Source organism: Physcomitrium patens, chromosome 20 (genome assembly GCF_059467195.1).
Source record: "Physcomitrium patens ecotype Gransden chromosome 20, ASM5946719v1, whole genome shotgun sequence".
NCBI lineage: Eukaryota > Viridiplantae > Streptophyta > Bryopsida > Funariales > Funariaceae > Physcomitrium > Physcomitrium patens.
Window position 1 is genome coordinate 2,409,307 of NC_143429.1, and position 21,961 is coordinate 2,431,267.

Genomic DNA, 21,961 nt, shown 5'->3' on the forward strand with positions numbered 1-21,961 from the left:
ATGTTCTTTACTGATCCATATTATTTATTTTTCCTTGTGTAAAATGAAATTGATATTTAGGGTTTTGTATTTGGATAATATAAGCTCTTGTCTTCTGCAATTAATACCACTGAGACACTACAAAGTCTTGAGTACATTCCAGAATCTTTTGTTTAATTTCGAAAGAAACTTGCAAGTAATCATTGAGAAAAGGTGAATAATACAAGGTTTTAGTAATTGAATACATGATACAAAAATACAAAAATATATGAACACCAAATTGATGAGGTAACAGAATTTAAATGAGCTATGTTAATTTTTTGATTACTTGCATTCTGAAACAAAGATGAAGATGCTGAATTGTATCGATATATGCTTTTTATTGAAGAAAAAATTGTACGATCTCATAGAAGTGAATGTTATGAATTGAATATACATTTTATAATTTAGATTGTGTGTTTTTACTACCTCGCCTTAAATTGCAGTGTTAATTTTTCTTCGTCAGATTAGACTTTAGACTTGAATGCATCAAAGAGTCGAGTTCACGAAATAGGGAACCAGTTCCATTCCAGAGATCCGGTTCCATTCAAGGGAAAAACCAAATCCCCGCCCTCGGATTCACCACAAGCTTGAGGCTTGAGGCTCCCTTTCGAGCCCCGAGCGTTGCGGCAGCAACGATTCTCGCAACCGCGAATCCGAAGGCTGAACAGCAGCCACAGAATCGCGCCACAACCCTCCCTCCATGCGACGACTTGAATCCACACGCAAAGCTACAAGTAAGCTACCTGGTGGAAAGGCGACAACAATCCAGACCCTTTAATCCCGCCGAGTTTGGGTCTTCGGAGCACCAGCCAAGGAATCCAGCACCGATGTGGCCCCTCCCCACTTCGCTTCGTGTGCGGAGATCGATGCGACGAACCCAAAATTCCTTTTCAACCCCTTTTCAGACGAGCCCAGTGTCAAGAGGGACGGACATGGAAGTCTGGCTACGACGGTGCTCTTGTGGACGTAAGCACCTGGTTGTACTCGTTGTCTGTCAGTTCGGGTTGATGCAGACAATGCTGAATATAGGTAAATGTAGCTGGTTTCAGCAAGATAAACATGGTTCAGTTCTTTTCACTCTCAACAAGAAAATTCTTTCAATTATAAGGAAAAACAAACATTTCGAAACCGTAGAAATATCTAGTTCGCATTAGCGAAGTATCTAATCTAATCACAATTTCCAACAAGAGCGCTTCTCCCCGTTCTCGTGAAGTTCTCATGACGTTCCCAATGGGTTCAACGAGTGGACTGTGATCTTTACCTTATCGCCCGCTGGTTCCCATGCCTCGGAAAAGATTCCTGTAGGATTCCCCAAAGATGGGAGATGTCGCGAGGTTCGGGCGAAGGCAAGGTTGCCGAAGCTGGGGATTATGCCGCCCGGCATATTAGGATCGACGGGCGGATTCCGGCCACGTTTCCATCCGACGGTTGGGTATAATACGACGTGGAAGGGCGAACTCCTCACAAGAGAGTGGTCGGCGTGTGGACCCTATCGCCGCTCGCTTAATGAGTGACGCGCTGTATTGGGTATTTGATGATGATGGCTTTGGGTGCTGTGGTTGTTGGTCATTCTATACGGAACAAGGGATCAATCTCATGACCAAGACTTGTGTATTTAAATGATAATATAATCCCAAAAGAAAACACCTTCTCTTTTATTTTTAGTTTAAATTACAAAGTACAAGAGCATGTGTGTTAATACATAAATAAACAAGCCAATTTATCTTCTAACAAAAACCCGAGTGTCAAATACGTTTATACAAACAGTATGTGTTTGTTTAAACCATCAATTCATTCATATGTATATATATATATATATATATATATAAGTATAATATTGACTTTCGATTTTAAAAAAAGATGTATTATTCAAGTGGATCATTCAAAATTCTGTAATTAAATACCAACATTTTAAATTCTTGGTCATTCAGTTGTTGTTTCTGCTAAACTAAAAAGACTGATGAGTATGCAGTAAAAATGTGGACCATGGTATTTATTAAACAAAACGATTCCATGATACTAAAGACTTTTGAATTCTTGTTTCACTGGTTGTTGATTAATCCTTTCTGTAAGGTCTTGTCAAATAGTAAGGTTTCATCAAGAAATGGTCTAGTTTTTTTTATAAAAGTTGTGGAATAACGTTGCCTTGTTAAAATGTAACATTTTTGGTTTTTCCTTTTTTCTGTTAATTTTAAAATTCTGACTGTAAAAGATTTTGAAAAAACCACACATTAATTGCCACATAAAAGTTTAAACTTGTATTGTGCCTGAGTTCCACATTCCGCACATGACAAACATTCACATATTCAAAGCAAACACATAAAATAAAAATTAAAAAAGTAAAAATAGAATCCATTAAGAACCTATTTGTACAGATATGATTCATAAGTGAAAATAACGATCCATTACTCGATTAACACACTTATCAATATTTTAAAACCCATATTCTTGACCAAACCAACCTGCGACCTCGGGAGAAGGAAAGAAGCACAATATTTCGAAGTGAGCCCAAAGCCGCGGAGACCTGTAACCGAACCCAATCCATAGACTAATTTACATCCATACGCATTAGAATACAAATGGAAAGGATATACATGTCAATCCGTCATCTCTTCCCTTGAAGGAGAGCTACAGACTCCGCTTCGACGATTGAAGCTTTCTCGCAGCGTGGCGTGTGTTGGCGTGTGCTGTGCGAGCCGCTGTCGTTCTAGCTCTGGGGCCTTCAGAGTGAGGGAGGTGCACAAGCATACTAGCGTCTTCTGGCTCACTTCAGCACAAATTTGAGTATGTAATCTTTACTTTAGAAGTCAGTCTCCACTGTCGAATTCGGCTGAGTTTTGGTCGCGACTGTACCTGGAATATTTTTTGGAGGTGGCTGCATTGGTTTCACAGGTGGTCGAGGTGGTCCAGGAATCTGCTGGAATAGTTTTGGGACCATTCTGGTGGGAAATCGTCGCAAAGTTTAGGTTCTATTTTGGTGTGTGCTCTTGGATGTGTGAGAGACAGAGTGAGAGAGGGAGAGGGAGAGGCAGTCCTCTTTTGATCCTCGTAATCCTAGTTGCGTGGGTAAGAGTGGTTCGTGCAAGTTCTTCTACTGAAATTTCACTGGAGTTTCATTGTCTTGGGTGTACTACAGAACGGGTGTCCGAAATAGCTCGGCATTGAGTGCACCAGAATTCTCACTGAGTAAGTAGTCGTTTATTGTCTTCGAAACATATGTATCAAGTATTAATTTCGTGGTTGGCTCTTGGTAGGACGGGTAGAATTTTGTGAAGTTTTACAGTTGTTAGGCGCATGGCCGCTTGAGTGTGTAGTATTTTATCACTTTCACAATCATCTGCTTCGCAGTATCCGACACTTCGTATCCACTGTTTAGATCGAATTAATTACTTATTAGGCTTTAAAGACCAAGGGAATTCCCTTTCCTCACTTCTTCTTTTTTTCATCCTTGTTACTACATTCGCTTACCTGTAATGCCACTTTCAAGTCCAGAGCTTTGTCCCTTGTCTTCAGAGTGAGGGTCACTATTTATTTTCCATTCAGATTTGCATTCTTTGTTCAAGTTCCACTTGCTTTCAAGTCGAAGGTCCTGGCCTCTCCTTAGCTTACCTCCGGTGATCGGCATGTTGTTTTTTTGTCTGCCCCTGTCTCCATGATCTCTTGAAGATGGACTTCTGGGGTTTCCCAAGCCCGGACTCGCACAATTGTGTATATTGCGAAGTTTTTTAAGATGAAACGTAGTAGTTTCTTGTCACAGAAGGTGTTTATTTTTAATAAACATTTCTGCTCGCGAAGAGCTTAGGGTATACTTAGGTCTTTGATGTAAGTGTATGTTCTTCTTCCCAAATTACCAAGCAATCAGTGTCTGTCTTCTGGTTGTTTTTATGGGTCGATTCCCTGGCAGATGAGTGACGCTTCTTTGGAGTTTTTGGCTGTTCTTTGATTTGAGGCCACAAATTTATGTGGAATGAATTTGTTAAAAGGAGGCGCAGTCCAAAGTCAAATCCGCGAGGGTATGTTATTTTCATATGGAAAATAGCTATATATCAAGATCGTGTCTCCCTTAGAACATTTTTTTACAATAATCTAATTTGATCTTTATCTTTTAATTTTTTTACAATTTCCGTATTCATTTTGTGACCCACTGATGAGTTTTTGGTATGTGCTTGCAGGTTTACAACTATAAATTATGGGCATCGTGTAGTAATTGAGACTTATTTTTGACACGCCTTGTTTAAATTGTGCGGGCGTCGTTGTGGTCCTTAGTGATGGAGGCGAGCATTGCGAATTCTGTGCGCCACGTTCAAAATGTAGTTTCACTACATGGACATCCTACATGTCCTGAAGGTTTGGGAAGTAGATTACCGTTAAGAAGCAGCAGTTTTTTACGAGGCTCAAGCCTCCCGAAGCATCGTCTCTTCTACTCTGGATTCATAAGGCGTGCAGAGATACTTGATCGTGTTTTGAGGTGTAGCGCTAAATGTAAGCTCTTCTTCTTTCATACTAATCTCAATGGCTGTCACAGATTAAATGTGAGATTATGAAATGGTTTTTTTTCTCTTATAGACACGTGAGTGCTTTGGTCTAATTACTGAAGTATGTCATGCTGGCGAACTAATTGATTTTTATTTATATTTATTTTTTCTATATTTTAAAAATAACAATAGTATGTTTCATATTACTAAACGGATGCACACAGTACAAGGTTTAATATGTGTGTGTGCTTTTATTTTCAACAGATGGAGTACCATCTGGAGACACGGGCAGTTCAGCATATAACAAACAACCTAGTGAGAAAAGTAAGCACCACCTAGATGTAACTACTCGTACTCCTCAAGGTAATCAGGACGGACTCAAGCCTCTCAAGTCTTCATCCAATAAGCCAGTCCTGTCAATGCCCTTCAAAGTGGAGGAGGAAACCGCGATCGAGACTTCCAAAGCGCGACACAAAGGAAGAGTTGGCACATACATAAGAGAAGGCAATGTATCACTGGCGTCATTTGGCATCAAAGTAAAGCGTGACAAGAAGGGAAAAAAAGTTGATCTTACGAAGTCACTATCGCAAATGCTCCCGTATGTTGTTTTAGCAACTGCGGTATCTGCGTTGATTCAGCCTGCTTCTTTTGCTTGGTAAGTGGCTATTGGGTGTGGGCCAAGTATGTAATTGTTATGATACACGTAGCTTCTGATGCATGCGATGATTTAGTTGTTGATGTGGACGAAACTGTGAATGTTTCTCTCATTCTAAACCAGATAAAACCTGTAGTGACTAAAGATTTTGATGGTTTCCACAACCATTACACCTTCCAATCTGTGTCTTTTTTTAGTAATATGGTCTCCTGTGTTGTTGGACTTACCATTGCGTTCTATGCAGGGTTAGCAAAGACTATTACGCTCCAGCCCTCGGAGGAATTATGCTGTCAATAGGGGTGCAGCTGTCTGTTTCCGATTTTGCGCTTGTAATCAAAAGGTATTACATCCCTTCGAAATAAAATGTCAGTGGATTTTGCCAGTTGTTTTGAGAAACGCGTATACATAGAGGAATGTGTAACTGATCTAATTTAATTTAATTTTCATTTCTACGTGAAATGGCAGTGTATTTTTAAGATGTAGTTGTTTGAAATATGACAATGCTGACGGTTACAAGTTCTAAGACCTTGTGCTCTTTGAATTTTCAGGCCTCTGCCTGTACTGGTAGGATATGTAGCTCAGTACATTGTGAAGCCCCTTTTGGGACTACTGGTGTGCGCTGCCTTAAGCGTGTCTCCAGCATTCTCATCAGGATTAATCCTTACATCTTGCGTCGCTGGAGCTCAACTCTCAAGTTATGCTGCTTTCTTAAGTGAAGGCGATGTTGCCTTGAGCATCATTTTGACAAGCTTAACCACAATCACGTCCGTGATTATTACACCTCTCCTGACAAAATTTCTGATCGGATCTGTTGTGCCGGTGGATGTCATTGCCATGGGCAAATCTATCCTTCAGGTAATTCAGACCTACCTCAATTATTGATTTCGAGGGGAATATTTGAATTGGAGTCCAGTTGTGTAGGGTGTATTTGGTCTTTATCATTATTCAGGCTAGCTGTTTACGTAGGTGTTTTTGATGATGTGTGTGATGTATTCAAACTACACGTCTTTACTTACTGATCCCGAATTTATTTTAATTTCTTGGATTGAAGTTGGAGGAAACTCATGATCGATGTTGACTCGCAGGTGGTGATTCTTCCCATTGTCCTTGGTCTTAGTTTGAATACATACGCCAAGAACTTCGTGGACAAAATACGGCCGTTTATGCCCCTAATGGCTATGGTGTGCACTTCTTTGTGCATTGGAAGCCCATTGGCTTTGAACAAAAGTCGAATTGTATCTATGGAAGGATTTCTCCTTCTGTTCCCTGTGTTGGCATTCCACATTAGTGCCTTCGTCCTTGGATATTGGGTTCCGAGATTGCCATTCTGGAAGCAAGATGAGAAGGTTTCACGGACAGTAAGCCTGTGCACAGGCATGCAAAGCTCTACACTGGCAATGCTTTTGGCGACACAGTTTCTTGGTGATAGTCACGCGGTTCCTCCTGCATGCTCAGTAGTTGTGATGGCTATAATGGGCCTGTCGCTTGCATCCTTTTGGGGGAAGGGGCACCAGATTCGCAACATTAGAAGAGTACTACCCGGAGATGTATCATATGCCTGAGTTGTCTAGTTCCCCAATTGTAGTGCAGAATCATTTTTGAGGTAGTAAGCAGAAATTTGAGGTAGAGAATGGTGTGCCAATTTGGTACTATCCCTGTAAATTTATTAATCGATATGCAACTGATTCAAATAGTGGCATCGGTATTTGTATTATAAAGCATATTTTTGAGTTCAATTCTTTTGTCACCCAGCTGCCATGCAACACGATTGAGCTGCGACCTTTTCAGGCATTTTGCTGCTTTGTCCATCTGGACCTGTACTGTTTTGATAAGTAATGTGTGTTTTATAGCTTAAATTTGGGAAGAGGCGGATTGACAATCAGAAGGAAATCTTCATTATCTTGTTGAGAATACTACCTATACGATATATCTCTCAATACTAGAATCTAAACACATGCATAATTGACAGTTGAGCCACTCAATGCATGGCATTGTTAATATTGTACACTGTAACCGCACAGGGAAATTTAGTATACTGGTCGACTTTCATTCATTAATATGCCTGAAAGTTGTGCACGTCATGGGTTGTACTGTGAGGTTTCAAAGTTGAAAATTAGCCCCGTGGCTTACAACTTCCATTTCAATACGTTATTTACAATTTGGTATATTCTAGTTTCTTTTCTCGGAACTTCCGACCCATGAATCCTCATGATTTGCTCTCTGCGCCAGTTCACAGCTCTTTGATTTCTGGAAATCCTTGTGCATTTCAGTGTAAAAATGTTTGGTTCGATACCAAAGCAATCCGGCTAAAGTCGCGGCTCCAATGCTCACCCCCATCAAAGTAAAACACGTGCGACGAAAGCACACGGAGCCATCGCAAATCAGCACGGAATTCCCGCCCAAGTTCAACCTATCTGCTTGCTTCCTTGCCTCCGCGTCGTAGAACTTGCCCGCCACAGGGCCAGACAGGATGTAGTTCCCAACAGAGCTGGAGATATTGAGACAGTTGTAGAGCGTTGCGAAGCGCTTCAATCCAAATTCCTCTGCAACAATGGTCGTGTAGACGGGAAACAGCGTGCCGAAGGACATCCCTAGCAGGATGGAGCCGTAGTAAAGACACGCAGGGACATTGACGGCGAGAAGCACGTAGGCAACCGCCATCATGAGTAGAGCAATTGTGTAAAACTGAGTCCGGGGGAAGCCATACCGGAACAGAAGATAGTCGGAAAGAAATCCCCCCACCCAGCGGCCAATTGAGTTCCAAATGCTCAAGAGCGACACAAATGTTTTTACATTCGTGGGAGGGTAGCCAAGAGACAATCCAAGTTGGCCCATGTTGTCGGTTGCTGTTAGCCCCGAGCCCACACCGAAAATGGTCGCGACAAAGAGGATCCAGAAATCCAAGCTCGTGAGCGCTTCCCGGATGGTGTGGTCCTCTCCTCTCTTCGGCCATGCTTTCTTGGTGTGAATTTGTTCCCTATCTGTATCTGCTCCCAACGAGGAATTGTCTTCGAGCTCCTTGCCCGCACCACTTGCGTATAGATCAGCAGCTAGTTTACCCTCGTCAACAATCTGATTTCCAGTGTGTAATTCTTGTCGAGATTGCAATCCATTAGATTCCTGAAGCATGACATCACCAACAGTCGACAATGGCTCGGAAACCACCTTCTTCTGTTCATTGTCAGCGGCTTCTACGTCATCCTGTCCTTCTACAGCATTCAGACTTTGCTTGCCATGAATTTCAGAGCTGTAGGTTATGATAAGCAACGGAATGACAAGGAGGACCAACATCCCAGCTCCGACCAACCGTTCGGCATTCTTACTCATTTTAGTCAAGTTGCTGGCAACATTCACGCCCATTAGATAGAAGGCGAGAGCAAAACCAAGAGCTAAGTATGCATAGAAGTACTTGCTATCAGGAAGACCTTGAAACGGTTTGACATTCGACCGAATGAAGAAAATGGACACAAGAGCTACAGTAGAAGGAAGCCAAACTAAGAGCAACAAGAAAGCTTCAGGGTTCTTGGAGCCCTCGATGGCAACAAAGACTTGAATGAGGATGGCGCCGCTGATGCCAATGTACCCCTTCATCAAGCTGATGATGATGCCTCTGCTCGAAGGGAACATCTTCACGGCCTGTACTAAGACAGCGGTGTTGAACATGGGCTGAGAATTCGCGCCGATGAAGAGAAACAGACACATTTGCCATAAGGAAGGAGAGATTCTCTTCGTCAGCGCAAGCCATGATAAAGTGTACCCTAAGGTTCCCTGCACCGACCCCACGAGCAGCACTCCCCCTGGCGACCAGAAATCATACAGCAGTCCTGCAGGGATTCCTAGGTTCACTCCCAAATCCTTGAAGTTAGCAACTAGGTTCATCTGCTCTTGATTGATGTTTAGAACCGACTTCAGCTTCTGAGAGTAGAGACCGAAGCTGTATGCTCCTGCGCTTGTGATCATTACCAGGATTCCTACTGCGATCACAAACCATCTACCTCGGAATACTTGCAGCAGGGTTTGAGAGAAGCGGCCATCGGAACAGCTGCCAGCTCCCGCAGTCGCTGCCATCACTAACGATTAGTTGCAGACAGCCTCAAGGCTTGTTCTTCATGTGAACTACAGCTAATTTGCTACAAAATTATTAGTAGGTTTGCACCGAACCAGCTGTACCAAGACCTTCGAATGGACGACAGGGTACTCTTAAAGACATTCCCCACCACAAATCTGCCGCTTGCTCAGCACTTCAGACGTTGCACAGAGATGGTGGTACGAATTACTCAGCTAAATCCTCGCCGGAAGCTCAGCATGCACGCTTTGTTCTGCCCTGAAAATCCTCTTCACAAAATTTCTGCGAGCTGGGTAAGGCACCTGGCGTCACAGTAATTGCTTCCAAACATAGAATAGAATAAAACTCACAGATCTACGCTACGCCATGCTTGGCACGGAAACTTCATTACTCTAAATTTCCTGCATGGACCTAGATTGAATCCATGGACGACTTCATTTGCATAGCAACGACCCCTCTCGTTGGGTCTAACCCATCGTGAAGCGTCCGAGCTAAGTGAACTTTTCATCCTCAGATAGAATTCCGTCTCCATGTCACTAAGAAAGTGATTGAAGACACTTACACTTGAGCATGTTCTGAAATTTCGAAAGTACCTCTTAAAATAGAAGTTCTAAGATGGCCAATCATATTTGATATAGTGCAGATCGACAGAGGTGTTACGATAGGTTAAGCCAATGAGTCTGCGGCAATATCTCATATCAATGATCCGAAAGCCCCTCACGATAGAAAGAAAGAAATAAATTTCCATTTTTTCACCTCTGGAAGAAGTGATCGCTCCTACATCCAAAGCGTTGTGATAATGTCACGAGCTATGGCAAAGCACACAGCTCCTACTGACCCAGCTTACAAGTTTCTGGTGTTGATCCCCAGTTTCTGGAACACGCACTTCTGATGTGTAGCGAAAACCCAAATTCGGATTAGTTAAACAAGGAAGATTGAGTTAGATTACTGGAAATTTTCTTTGGCTCTCCACACGAGACCGAAGTTGCTTCGTAGGGTCCAGAACATGGTCCGAGCAGTGACCTAAATAATTCTTAATGACGAGTGCTAGTGTACGATATTTTGACCAAATCTTTTCCTTGGACAAATATATGTCCGTGATTGGTACCCTTAAACGAGTTATGTTCAGCAATCTTCCATGCCAGCTCAAAATTCTCGAGAGCTTCTCTGTCAACATGACCAATCCTGTACCACAGCAGTCCGGCGAAAAACGCCACACCAAGAGCAACTCCCAGCAGAACCAACAGAAAACGACGGAAACATGAAGCATGGTGACAAACTAAACTCACATGTTACTCATATGTTGTAGCATTTGACAGAACACATTTCTGGTCTAGCTGCTGGTCTTTCCAAGGCTCGTTCTGTTCTTCCTGAGAACGAGCCAGTACCCGTCTTCCGACGCCCACTGTTCAACAGTATAATTAACCTTCTTCATTTTGAGACCAACTTTCACCATTCTCATATTCTATCTGATGCTTTTCTATCTGATGCTTTGAGTGATGGAAAAATTGAATTGAGACCCACGCCGGCGAGCCGGGCATGGGAGGCCTATATCTCATGTGTAAAACCCGAAGGTTTTTCTCGTCCTTGTCGAGGGAGATGCTAACCTTCTCTTGGCTAAACGATCACTAAGAATCTGACTTGTGTTCTTATAAATGTTATATAAAGTTTTCAGGCAATCAACATGGGGCAATACGATGGACCGGTGAAGGGGAGAAAAAGGCCATGTCAACGATGGTACTCACTAACTAAAACCAGTGAGGTCCCGACTCTTCTGACGTCTAAAAACACGATTTAAGAGAGGGGAGTAAGGAAAAAAAGCAAAGAACTAATAATTTTGTGATTATAATAAAGATGATAAATAAATAAATAAAATACAGGAGGGAAAGGAAAGAAATGTAACCCATAAACAAGAAGCTGATATTAAACAAGGCACACCGGAACCGGGAGGTTAGCTCAGCATCCGCAGAATAAGATTTTCATTCATTCTAGAAGCATGATTTCAGCCTCTTGTATTCCACCATACAAATTGTGGGCCTAAAAAGTTTAAGATTGTTACTTTCTTTCCCAATTTCTACAGTAAGTTACCAAATTGCAAAATAGTATTCTAGAAGGTGCACTGAGCTTCAATCGTAGTTTGGAACATATACATACATTCATTGATCTCGATGTTGCCCAATATTTTAGTAGGAACAGCTTCCATCTACCCAACTGGAGTTTAACCTCTATTAAGGGTCTTTTCGGTTTGCTTCATCTGACTGTCAAGGTCTCCACTGAAGAGGTAAGCTACTTTAAGGGTTTGCAACTAGAAATGTTCAAATTATATCGTGATAACTATTGCAAGGACTTGCTTAACTTTCATATGCGACTGTTCAAATCCGCAAGTCATCAATAATGAAAAATGCTAGCTCTTGAACAAAGAATCGACCCAGTTTGGGTGGGTTAGGCCTAAAGGGGTTCAGATCAAAAACACACCTAATGATTTGACGATACCAGTGACTTGCTAGCCACTTTTCAGTAGAAAAACTGAGAATTTGTATTAGCACTAAACCCGGTTAGCACGCTAGGGCTCTAAAATTTGAGAACATAGACAACATGAAATCATACATACCTGCTGGCTCACTTTTATCTTTGAATTGAAAAATTCCATGAGATGTGCATATGAAATAGGGGAGAGGACATGTAAATAGATTACAGGTGCAACAGGGCTATTTCTAAAAACTAGATCTTCACTCTACTCTACCGCCGTATGAAAGTTCATTGTTACAAACAATGTAAGGATCCAGCTCCTTAGCTTCCGCTCCATTATAGAAGAGTTAAACTACGATCGGTAAGAGACACAGCAGTTGGCATGAAACCAAATTCAAACGGCCTTTATCTCAAATAAGTAGTCTCAGTCTTCTTTTGCCTCATCGTTTCCACCAAACTGTGTGGAGTTTCCATTCCAATACGTGTTTTTACCCTGCGAAGGATCCTCGTCATTTCCCCTAAGAGTATGAACATTTGAACTACCCCCTCTTCTTTGACTCAACCTTCCAGCTTGCGCAGAATTCTCCTGAACTGGTGGTTCTGGTCGACTTGAGTTTACAATTGTAGGATGAGAGCTCTCCCGTAGAGCTCTGGTCGTACCTGGATTCGATTCTGAAATTTCGTCAAAATAACAATAAATAAAAATAAGAATAGCGCAGTAAATGCTCTCGATCTGCATATTACAAACTCACTTTCTAATCTCTGAAATTACAGCTTAGGCTCAGAAGAATTCGTAAGGGCGAAAAGACTGGAAAGAAGGGTGGTGGCAAAATCATACTACGATAAATGTCATTGAATCCACTCAGACTAACATGTAATGAAAGATATTCAAATAAGTAATCTCAAATAGGCCCGAGAAGTTTACCGCTAGGAGGTGCAGATGAGGAGCTCTTGTGATCTTGGGGTGAATTAGACCTACCATATACATATGGACTCAGAAAAGATAAAAACCTTCCAACATAAGATCCGCCACCTTCATTTGCTTCACTTTGAGCAGAGCTATGGGAATCGTTATTTTGCAAAGTCCTAGAATGATATGAGTTATCCGATGGAGTGCCATTGCCTACAAGTAATAATGCTGACCGTGGACCAATATCCAATTTAGATAATGCCTTATCCATGTCTGCACAAAACAAGAGTGCTTCAGAGTAGAAAATTATCTAAAACTCTAGAGGAACAAGAAACATGACTAGAACTCTTTAACTAAGCAAATAAAGTCTTGCCGCACGTAAAAGATAGCTTCCTTTTCTCCTTATCATGCATGTTATAAAAATAATATAGCTTGTGGAAACATTAAGCTGAACCAAAAAATTAAATCAGAAGCAGAAAACAATATCCATTGAGAAGGTTGTTATCACCACACTAATCATCAACTCTATTCTGTGAAATCCTAGCCTTCCTGAGTTTGCTGGATTTCAATCCTATCATCCAAAAGTTCAGATCTCCAACTATTCTATTTCACATAGAAGAAAGGAAAAAAAAAAAAAAAAAAAAAAAAAAAAAAAAACGTTGCAAGAGGAAGTGGATGCCAATTAGTTACCTTCCTCAGTAAATATTTTTCGAGGGAATGGAACAGCCAACCGATAATCCATATTACCGTCAGTTCGCTGAAGGTCAATGAAATTTTTTACATCCCTCAACAGCTGGTAAGACTCGAACGTCCCTTGTATTGTCTCACCATTTGTGAGTTTAACCTGTAGAGGAAACGGACCAGTCCTGACGCGCGGCACTGAGACCAGCTTTTCCACTGATTGTTCCCGACGCATGCTGGTATTTTTCCCATTTCCGTTCCCGCTCCCCTGCTTAACAACTGTTCTAGCCTCGGCAGCCTTTAAAACTTGCGAATCATTTTTAGCGGCACTAGATTTTGAGGCTAATGTGTTGGTTTCCGTAGAGGTACTACCACCAGAACCCCGTTCATCACGAGATTCGACCCTCGAGGGACCAGCCTCTTGAATTGGGTGCGCCACAGGATTGACAGGACTACTAGTGACAACGGTTCGTTCTTTGCGACTTGCAACATCCACCCCCATTGATGACCCCTCGTTTTGACCAGTAGGCATTACTTCTCGCTCGGGAGCAACGGAATTCGCCACTGTGCTGGAGTTTGATTGTACTGGAGTACCTTCGTCTGTGCAGTTGCCTGCATGTTCCACCGTGTTTAGATTGACATACTTGCCATTAAACTGCAATTGTAATTTAAGAATCCGTATCATTTACATGCAATTTACAGTCCCGCAACAGTAATGACACAGTAGTAATTAATGGAAATTAGCAAGGTTGATAAGTGCAACACATAAAATCAACAATACAGACCCCACTGTCAAACTTCTAGCAGATATTGTTCAGTGGCACCACCTGCAGATTGAGACTCAGGAGCTGAAGAAGCGGTGCCACTCGCTGTCATGTTTGCTGAAGAAAGAAGGGCAACCATGGCGCTTGCTGCACGCGCTTGCTGCAGCTGATGGAGAACAAGACTTGCTTTTAAAATATAGTCAATACAATGATTTTCCATTTATCGATCAACCGTGTTGAAGTGAATGGAAAATGCGCTTACGGTTCGAAGTCAAACCTGAGTTTTTGCAGTGGCCACGGCCTGCCGCAGAGCTGTCAAGAGTTCCTCTGTTCCTTGGTAGCCCTCTATATCACAACAGAGCAGGATTATACATCAGCCGTGCCCTGTAGCAGAGATGTTGCTCAACTAAGATGATAAATGAGAGACATGCATTCAAGGGTTATACCGAAATCGAAATAATAACAGCAAGGTGCTAAACTCCAGGTTGAGGAACTGAAGTTCTCGGAAACAAAGGCTTACCCAACTGACACAGTAGCGAGCCTTTATATCCGAGGAATGTAATTGTTGGAACACGACTTAGGGGGACTTACGTAGTTCTTATTAAGGAAAAGACTATTGACATGGATCTACTAACTATCACGAATGCTAAACTCCTGTTGCAAGACCACAGTAATCCGTTGGATGCAAAATACATGGTCTCTGAACCAAAATTGGCTTCAAATAAGCAGACTAACTTTTAATGAAAAGGATACAAATAGCTTGAAAATAAGCAGCATCAATGGTTCCTTCCTGTAATCGAAGGATCAGACTGTGCTGCTTCACCTCATCCAACACCTGTGCCGAGTCTCACATCCAGCAAGCTCAGATTCCTCCGATCAAAACCATCAAAACGAATTCATCACGGATAAACGCCCATGCAAAACAGAGAACTTCTTTACCCTATACCCTGACATCCAGTAATTGCCTCTGACAATTATCATAAAAATAAAAATAAAAGCCCAAGAACCCACCGCTGAATCGTGAAATGTCGTCAACTCCATGGAAACCGACTCCTCATCATCACCTGTCGAGAATGAGAAAAAGCTCGCGCCACAACGTCAGAATTCCCACTCCTCCATACCCCGCATCGAAACACTCAATTCACAACACACCCACAATCTCCAAACCCTACCTGCTACGAAGACAATAAGAACCAAATCATCCTGCTGAGCCCGAGCAATCGCCTCCGAAGTGGAACCCTTGAAAAAAATTCCGGACGGGACGTTCACATCCCCATCCGAAGTATGATCGAAGGCTCCTCCATCTCCCCGCGCAGCCTCCATAATCCAGAAATGGGTTCCGAGAAGACTCTAACCAGGTAAGAAAAAGCGCACGATTTGAACCAAATGGGAAAGACACGAGCGAGAGATTGGGGATCAAAACAGGGATTCAACACTTAGTGACTCGAACGAGCCTGCGATGAAGCTCGAAAGCACACTCTAGTAAAATTTTTTTAAAAAAACGACAAAATATCCCCTGCAACTCACAACACACACCCACAGAAGCAAGACCCACGACAGATAATTCGAGATACCCTCTGAGAACCGCATATGATACCCAGTTACACTGGATCGAAAACAGGTACCGATCCATCTTACACGAGTGTGACACCCGCCATGGTACCGCTGCCCCCTCCTTAACCCCAACTTTAATCCCTTTCATAAATCCTCACACTGGCATGTACCATGTACATTGTATGCAATATTGTTGTAAAGTATTTTTATATTTTAGAATCGACGTGATTTTGTGTTCGAATAGTTTTAAGTTGCTTGAAGTTCGAATGTAAATATGTAACAGAAAAAAAATGTGTATGTATTTAAATCGGCCATTTAATTTGTGTGATTTTGATTTTATGAATTTGATGGAACAGAATTTGTAGGTAGTTCTTTTGTTTGTAATTTATCTAAGTTTGTCTAGTCAAACTCAAAATATCATCCCATGTGAAATTGCAATGTAGAAGATATTAATTCCTGTTTTTTTATAATAAAAAAATTAATTAATTTTTTAATATTACTGGTTTGAACTTGGTACTTTGATGCAATCCGGAACTTTACTATTGGTTTTGATTTCTTTAAACATTTTTTTTTTTTTGTATTTTTTTGTATTATTAATTGCACTTTTAAATGAAGGAATGCAATATGGATATGGTATATTTTTTAATAGCATCAAAATCACTTTCAGAATTCCTGTTGCTCAAAATGTTTGTATTAGTAATAATTGGAAAAATACAAAAAATCGTGTAAAATTAAACTTAACATATATCACAGGTACACTTAAAATACATACATTTTTTTCGAGTAATAAAACTCATGAAAGGCAACTTAGCACTTGTTATTGGTACAACTCTATAATATTACAAGTTGGCTACCTCTACTGCAATTAATTGCATCTGAAGGAAGTACGTTGTCATGTAAATGTGTGTATACATCATGAATTTTTTGGTAATTTCATATTAGCTTTTTAATCATGTAATTTAATTGGATTGATTCAAGTTTGATTGGTATTTAATAATTATTCAGCTTATTTACATCTAGTCAAACAACACATATTAGAAGGCAATTTATATTGTTAAACTGAATATTGTAAAATTTTATTGGTTCTAAAATAATTATGTAAAAAGCATATATATATGTATATATATATATATATATATATATATATGTATGTAGATTCAATTTACAATCATCTACTTGGGTAGAACTAATATAAGATAATTAACATAAATAAGTATTACATGACTGGAGTTCTTAATCACAAAGATGTAGAGGAAATATTTTATAATCCTTAATAATTAATGCATGCTAAATAACAATAAGACTCACATGCTTTTACATTAAAAACATATGCTAAAGTTATCTTGCTCTTCACACACTACAGTCTTGTTTCCTAATACATAATCTAAAATTGCATTATATATTAGAAGGAATGTTAAATCATAATTTCCAACATTACTTTCTTGTCTACTGTATGTCATGTCTACCATAATCTTCTAAGTTTCTACACTCATTACATTTTTAAAATATATAGGTTGGTCTTTGCCTTCTATTTTCATTGATTTTTATGTCCATGCCTATTTGCTTTATTGTCTTCATCAAATCATAGTCCACCTATATCTTTGTTGACTTATCTTATTAAATTTTATCCACTAATGTCCAAGCCATGTCTTTGCCAACAAGTCTGATAATCTTATGTACAATTGTGTTTTTGTCCATGTCTTCACTTTTGATTTTTAATAATAATAATAACAATAAATACTTAACCATGAAATTATGTTTTTTTATTTTAATATTCATTTGTATTTTATTCATTTTTAATACAAAAAATACTGCAATTAAAAAGATTAAAAGCACATTGGAAAATTGAATATTTTGAATTTATCTGTAATTTTAACAATTTTTTAAGTCACATTATTTTGGAATTTTATTACACATAGAATAGGGATTGAAGCTTATGTTTTTTGTACCCTTCTCAGATTCATGTGGTAGCAAATTACTATCAACATTTTAGCAATAGTTAAACACAAAATCTTCTGCAGTCTTCAACTTAAACACTTTCAAACAGTGTTTTATTGTTGCAAAAGACATTCATGATCTTTATGTATTAAAATCAAAATTCTAATCTATTTTTCAATATTTTCATGATTTAAGAATATATCATGACACCTTAATATTTCTAATCACCATTTTTAATGTTAAAAATCATGATGTTAGTGTATTATTATGTTTTCTACATAACCAATATTCAATTTAAAATGTTTCATGTTTCATGTCCTATACGATAATTGAAGAAATTGACGATTGAAGTATATCATTCCACACAATATCATAACAATGATCATCTTTTATTTAAAAAAAAAACATACAAATGGCAAAATCACCTTGAACAACTATATAATTCCTTCTAAACTATCACATTGTCAGCAACTTAATTAAGCACAAAATGGACGCTCCAGCAGATGCTCCTCAGCAATTTTCCTTTCATCTTCAATTTCCGGAAGGTGGCATGTAAGTTCAGAACAAAGAAGCCTCGGATATGACGCCAGATGCGATTTTCCAACGGACCCAAGTGGATAAAACTTTTAAACTGTTCGGCTTTGAAGTTGCCGAGGTAGTCGGTAGCAGTAAAGCTCAAGCAAGTATCCCTCACAGACCAGAAGTGAGAGTTTGTGGACCAGTTGGGGCGTGTTTTGGAAAGGTGATCCACACACAACTGCTTTAACATTGGAGACAGAGGGGAAACATAGACATGAAACGGCGTGAAAGTTTCATCTCTGGAATATATACTTCGTTCACATACCACCGGTTTTGAGTCCAGTGCTGTGGCCTTTTCAGTTCCTTTTGTTTTTTTTCTTAACTACTCTTCGGGAACCTGACACTTATTACCGCGACTACTTTATGAGCTTCGAAGTGTGGGTGTAGTTCAACAGGGCTAGTTTCAGGTGTCGGCCAGCCTTCAATCTCATGTGATCGAAATGTAACACCTGGTGGCAAAACAAAAAGATGACATTCGCTTCTGAGAGACTGAAAGGATTGAGCTTAAGGAGCTTGATAACTACCTCTAACGTTCTGCCAATACTATCCCACCGTCATTGGCACACTAATACCGATGGTTTATTCCACTCCCGAAGTATATGAAAGAGAGGAAGTACTGAATATCACGAGTCTAACAGTCTCCAGTGATGGCTACAGAAAATTCATATGAGCTCCAAATGCAGATCATCTACTATGACCTAAGCCTCACTTCCTAAACATACTATTTAGAATCGCGACAGTGAGCTTTTCGGAGGCTGCACCTCAGAAAGTTTAGTATGGATTCCACCAGTACTGACCGGCGACTCGATTAGAACCGCGTACCTTCTAGAAAGAGTTGGCGACCAATCTCGCTTCCACCAAGTCCAAGGTCTTGTAAATCTTGCCGTCTCCGAAGTCTACGGTGTTGAATTGGTTGTCCACCACGAAGAGCTGGCGACGGTTTTTTATCACGATATGACTAACCTTGGCCGCGAATTCGACCGTAATGGTAGCAGTTTGCCTTTTGACAAGGCGAAGGGTGAGAATCTCCATCCTCTTCAAAACCTTCCCGTTCACCTTCATGTCGACTGAGGAGACGTTCTGGATAGTGGAATCCGCGGCTACTTGCAAGCACATAGAGGAGAGAAGCATGGTGAGGAGCAGGAGGGAGAGAGCTCGTGGAGAGGCAGCCATTGTGGTGAGGGAATAGGAACAAGGCAAATGATGGACACTGGGAGCAACAGGTTCTATACGTGGAAAAACGAAGACGATAAGTAGAGAGATATCTGAACAAAAACAAGTCGGATCTACTATATAAGGTTTAGGAAATGAGACTGATCTCTTTACCGAACGAAAAGGAACCGAGTCAGCCGAGACGACATGTCTACGGTGCAAGAAAGTCCACTCAGTTGCAAAAACAGCTGTACACCAGCATCATCGTAACTCTAGAATTGGAAAACGCCTGGAAACCATCACAGCACAAGGCAGGAAAGTCTTGGCTCTATAACGAAATTCTCGGAGCTGCCCTGGCCGATCTAAGTCACCTGCATTCGCTTTGCACCATCGTGGAGATAGGAAACCCACAAGAGAGTTAGTTGTATAATTTTGGGTTAGCAAGTCCACGTAGGAAGAAGCCAACTACCCTCACACATGGACCTGCCCCTAGATCTGGACCCACTACTCATCCAATGCGAAAAGGACTTTGTTCAGCTCCGCAGCGGAGGTGCACTGCCCCCATCCTTAAATCTGCCTGCCGGTTTATTCTCCTGCCATTCACAGTCTGGATCTCTTTGTTTTTGTGCCTGCGTCTCTTCGATTCTGTGCTCGGGTCAGTGCAATGCAGCTCTTGTGGGAGGGTTGCCCCCAGTCACTCATCTATGAAATGATTTCCAAATCTTAGTATCAACTTCTTAAGTAAATGGAATGGAACTTGGATGACAAAAAAATATATTTGAATAAAAATAAAAATAAAAACTTAATTAGGTGGAACTACACTCACTGAAATCATAATCCACTGTCTTCTACATCCGTAGTATCAACAAAGTAAGTCCCTTTGTACATCAAAATCTGCACCTCTGTTTGCCCACAACCATGGGTGTGTTCAGACATGGGGAGCTTGTGTCCATGTATTTCTATTGATCCAAGGTTTTTTTATCCTATGTTAAGTCATTTTCACAATTTGTTTTCCTTATTCAACTAATCTTGTCCAAGTTAGTTTCCACACTTTGGTGTTGTTCCATAGGTCCTTCTCAAAGACTTTTGCATTGTATAATTTCAATATTTTTGTAGTCTACAAGACTCCAAATTTTGTAGTTGGAAATCATTTCATAGATGAGTGACATTCTTGGTCCCATATTCTTTTGGCTTAATTATATTTTTTTAAAGCTTGGTATGATTATTTTAGAGATATATTAAATATCAAGTGGACAATAAAAGGAGATATAGAATTGAATATAGGACCTTCTTGCATTTATTGCTAGATCCTTATATTATCTTTGTCAAAAGTATAGCTTCTTTCTTTACATCTAATTTATTCTATGTGCCTTTTTAGTAAAATTTGTAGTTTGGCTTTAGAAATTTAAACTATAATAATAATAATTATTATTCTTATTTTAGATAATATTCTAATATTCTTTTTCAAAGATAGTAGTTTCTTCTTTATTTTAATTATATAGCATATTAAATCTTTTTTTTGTTTCTAAAATTCAAGATTAAAAAGTTCAAATTGATATTTTCAATAGACACTATAAACAACTTATTGGTTTTTGGATTTTTCTTAATGTCTTTAAATTTTGAAAAAATTATTATTATTCTTATAAATTATACAAGGTTGAATATTTATTAGAAACTTTTTTTATTTAGTGAAAAAAATGTTTATATTAATTTAAATAAATAGAAGTATATAGAAGTAAGTAGAAGTAAATAGACACATGTTGAAAAAATATTATTTTCTTAAAAGAGCTTTGAAGAAGTTTTCTAAACACATATTAGATATTTGGACTTTGATAGATATGTCATGTGGCTATTAAAAAACATTTTATAAGTTTTTTTCTTTTAAAAAATTATGTTAGAAGCAATCTACAACTTGAGGCTTAGGCAATTAAAATTAATTATGAGATTCACAATAAGAATTTTTTACTATTTTAGATTTATTCTAAAAATAGAAATACTATCTAAAAGGTGCTTTTTATTCAATCACAATTCATGTCATTTATAAGAATCTTAAATATTTCATGTCTACATGTATATTACATTGTTGTTAAGCTCATCATCTTGTTGTAACATAATTATTAAGTAAAAGAGAAAAAAATACCTATAGTATAGAAAGGCTTAATTAAAGACTTAGTAAAAAATAAATTATAGATAAAAGATAGAAAAAAGTAGAAGAAATAGTATTTACATTGTTCTTTTGTTAAAAGATCTTTTACTTATTTTTAATGTCATAAATAGGATAATGCAAGGTAAAATAGCAAAAGTTACTAAAAAAAATCCTTAGATTACTATTCACAAAGGATCAGTTGGGAATTAGGATTAAAACCAAAATCCAAGCCACATTATTGCATACCTATGGCAAAGACAAGTTTTATTTTATTTTGTTATGTTTTGTTTTGTTTTGTTTTAATCAAAGAACAAAGATTAGAGAAGAAACTTCAAATAAACTTTGTATGCATTGGTTTTAAGAAATTTGAATTGTAATAACCTTTTTAGAGCTATGTCAAGTTAAAGTTGGATTTAAATGACTATTTTTTAAAGAAATGAAGTAGAGTTTATATTTTGATAAAATTTATGAGATTTATTGCAAATTCATAAACAAAAAATTATATATTTGTACAAGTTTTTGTATTGATTTTAAGATTTAAATTTTAGTTC

General features: G+C 39.2%; 4 protein-coding genes and 1 non-coding gene across 9 annotated transcripts; 1 reads left to right on the top strand and 4 right to left on the bottom strand.

The window, feature by feature from the left end:
- Nucleotides 1-2,640: 2,640 nt before the first annotated feature.
- LOC112273229 (putative sodium/metabolite cotransporter BASS3, chloroplastic) lies at nt 2,641-6,887 on the top strand. 4 transcript variants are annotated; one of them, XM_024501720.3, is made up of 7 exons: nt 2,641-2,805; nt 3,158-3,207; nt 4,194-4,503; nt 4,761-5,151; nt 5,396-5,491; nt 5,700-6,006; nt 6,237-6,887. In XM_024501720.3, the coding sequence occupies exons 3-7, from the start codon at nt 4,290-4,292 to the stop codon at nt 6,711-6,713; spliced, it is 1,485 nt and encodes a 494-aa protein (XP_024357488.1). In that variant the 5' UTR covers nt 2,641-2,805; nt 3,158-3,207; nt 4,194-4,289; the 3' UTR covers nt 6,714-6,887. The 4 variants fall into 4 exon arrangements, with proteins under 4 accessions (XP_024357488.1, XP_024357487.1, XP_024357489.1 ...); XM_024501719.3 differs by lacking the exon at nt 3,158-3,207; XM_024501721.2 differs by lacking the exon at nt 3,158-3,207 and having other exon boundaries at nt 2,760-2,963.
- A 362-nt stretch (nt 6,888-7,249) lies between these two features.
- On the bottom strand, nt 7,250-10,092 carry LOC112273227 (protein NUCLEAR FUSION DEFECTIVE 4). Its single transcript, XM_024501716.3, has one exon. The coding sequence runs from the start codon at nt 9,217-9,219 to the stop codon at nt 7,321-7,323; it is 1,899 nt and encodes a 632-aa protein (XP_024357484.1). The 5' UTR covers nt 9,220-10,092; the 3' UTR covers nt 7,250-7,320.
- Nucleotides 10,093-10,719: 627 nt separating this feature from the next.
- Nucleotides 10,720-10,846, bottom strand: LOC112273720 (U6atac minor spliceosomal RNA). The gene has a single exon (XR_002967131.1). It is a non-coding gene; the product is annotated as a U6atac minor spliceosomal RNA (small nuclear RNA).
- Nucleotides 10,847-11,840: 994 nt separating this feature from the next.
- Nucleotides 11,841-15,564, bottom strand: LOC112273228 (plant UBX domain-containing protein 11). 2 transcript variants are annotated; one of them, XM_024501717.3, is made up of 9 exons: nt 15,214-15,564; nt 15,053-15,105; nt 14,795-14,876; nt 14,562-14,627; nt 14,319-14,386; nt 14,105-14,207; nt 13,287-13,889; nt 12,612-12,869; nt 11,841-12,358 (listed from the first exon to the last, which is right to left on the bottom strand). In XM_024501717.3, exons 1-9 carry the CDS (start codon nt 15,362-15,364, stop codon nt 12,111-12,113), a joined length of 1,632 nt encoding a protein of 543 aa, XP_024357485.1. In that variant the 5' UTR covers nt 15,365-15,564; the 3' UTR covers nt 11,841-12,110. The 2 variants fall into 2 exon arrangements, with proteins under 2 accessions (XP_024357485.1, XP_024357486.1); XM_024501718.3 differs by having other exon boundaries at nt 11,841-12,346; nt 15,214-15,556.
- A 2,339-nt stretch (nt 15,565-17,903) lies between these two features.
- On the bottom strand, nt 17,904-19,368 carry LOC112273401 (uncharacterized). The gene is made up of 2 exons (XM_073529143.2): nt 18,935-19,368; nt 17,904-18,561 (listed from the first exon to the last, which is right to left on the bottom strand). Exon 1 carries the CDS (start codon nt 19,283-19,285, stop codon nt 18,938-18,940), a length of 348 nt encoding a protein of 115 aa, XP_073385244.1. The 5' UTR covers nt 19,286-19,368; the 3' UTR covers nt 17,904-18,561; nt 18,935-18,937.
- Nucleotides 19,369-21,961: the final 2,593 nt, after the last annotated feature.

Excerpts from the sequence above, each read along its gene's own strand:
- LOC112273229 (XM_024501720.3), top strand. The coding sequence starts at position 4,290 with ATGGAGGCGAGCATTGCGAATTCTGTGCGCCACGTTCAAAATGTAGTT. Across the intron at positions 5,492-5,699 it reads TTTGCGCTTGTAATCAAAAG|GCCTCTGCCTGTACTGGTAG; the intron begins GTATTACATCCC and ends TTGAATTTTCAG. Across the intron at positions 6,007-6,236 it reads TGGGCAAATCTATCCTTCAG|GTGGTGATTCTTCCCATTGT; the intron begins GTAATTCAGACC and ends GTTGACTCGCAG.
- LOC112273227 (XM_024501716.3), bottom strand. The coding sequence starts at position 9,219 with ATGGCAGCGACTGCGGGAGCTGGCAGCTGTTCCGATGGCCGCTTCTCT.
- LOC112273228 (XM_024501717.3), bottom strand. The coding sequence starts at position 15,364 with ATGGAGGCTGCGCGGGGAGATGGAGGAGCCTTCGATCATACTTCGGAT. Across the intron at positions 14,877-15,052 it reads CGACATTTCACGATTCAGCG|GTGTTGGATGAGGTGAAGCA; the intron begins GTGGGTTCTTGG and ends GACTCGGCACAG. Across the intron at positions 14,208-14,318 it reads TGGCCACTGCAAAAACTCAG|CTGCAGCAAGCGCGTGCAGC; the intron begins GTTTGACTTCGA and ends GTTCTCCATCAG.
- LOC112273401 (XM_073529143.2), bottom strand. The coding sequence starts at position 19,285 with ATGGCTGCCTCTCCACGAGCTCTCTCCCTCCTGCTCCTCACCATGCTT.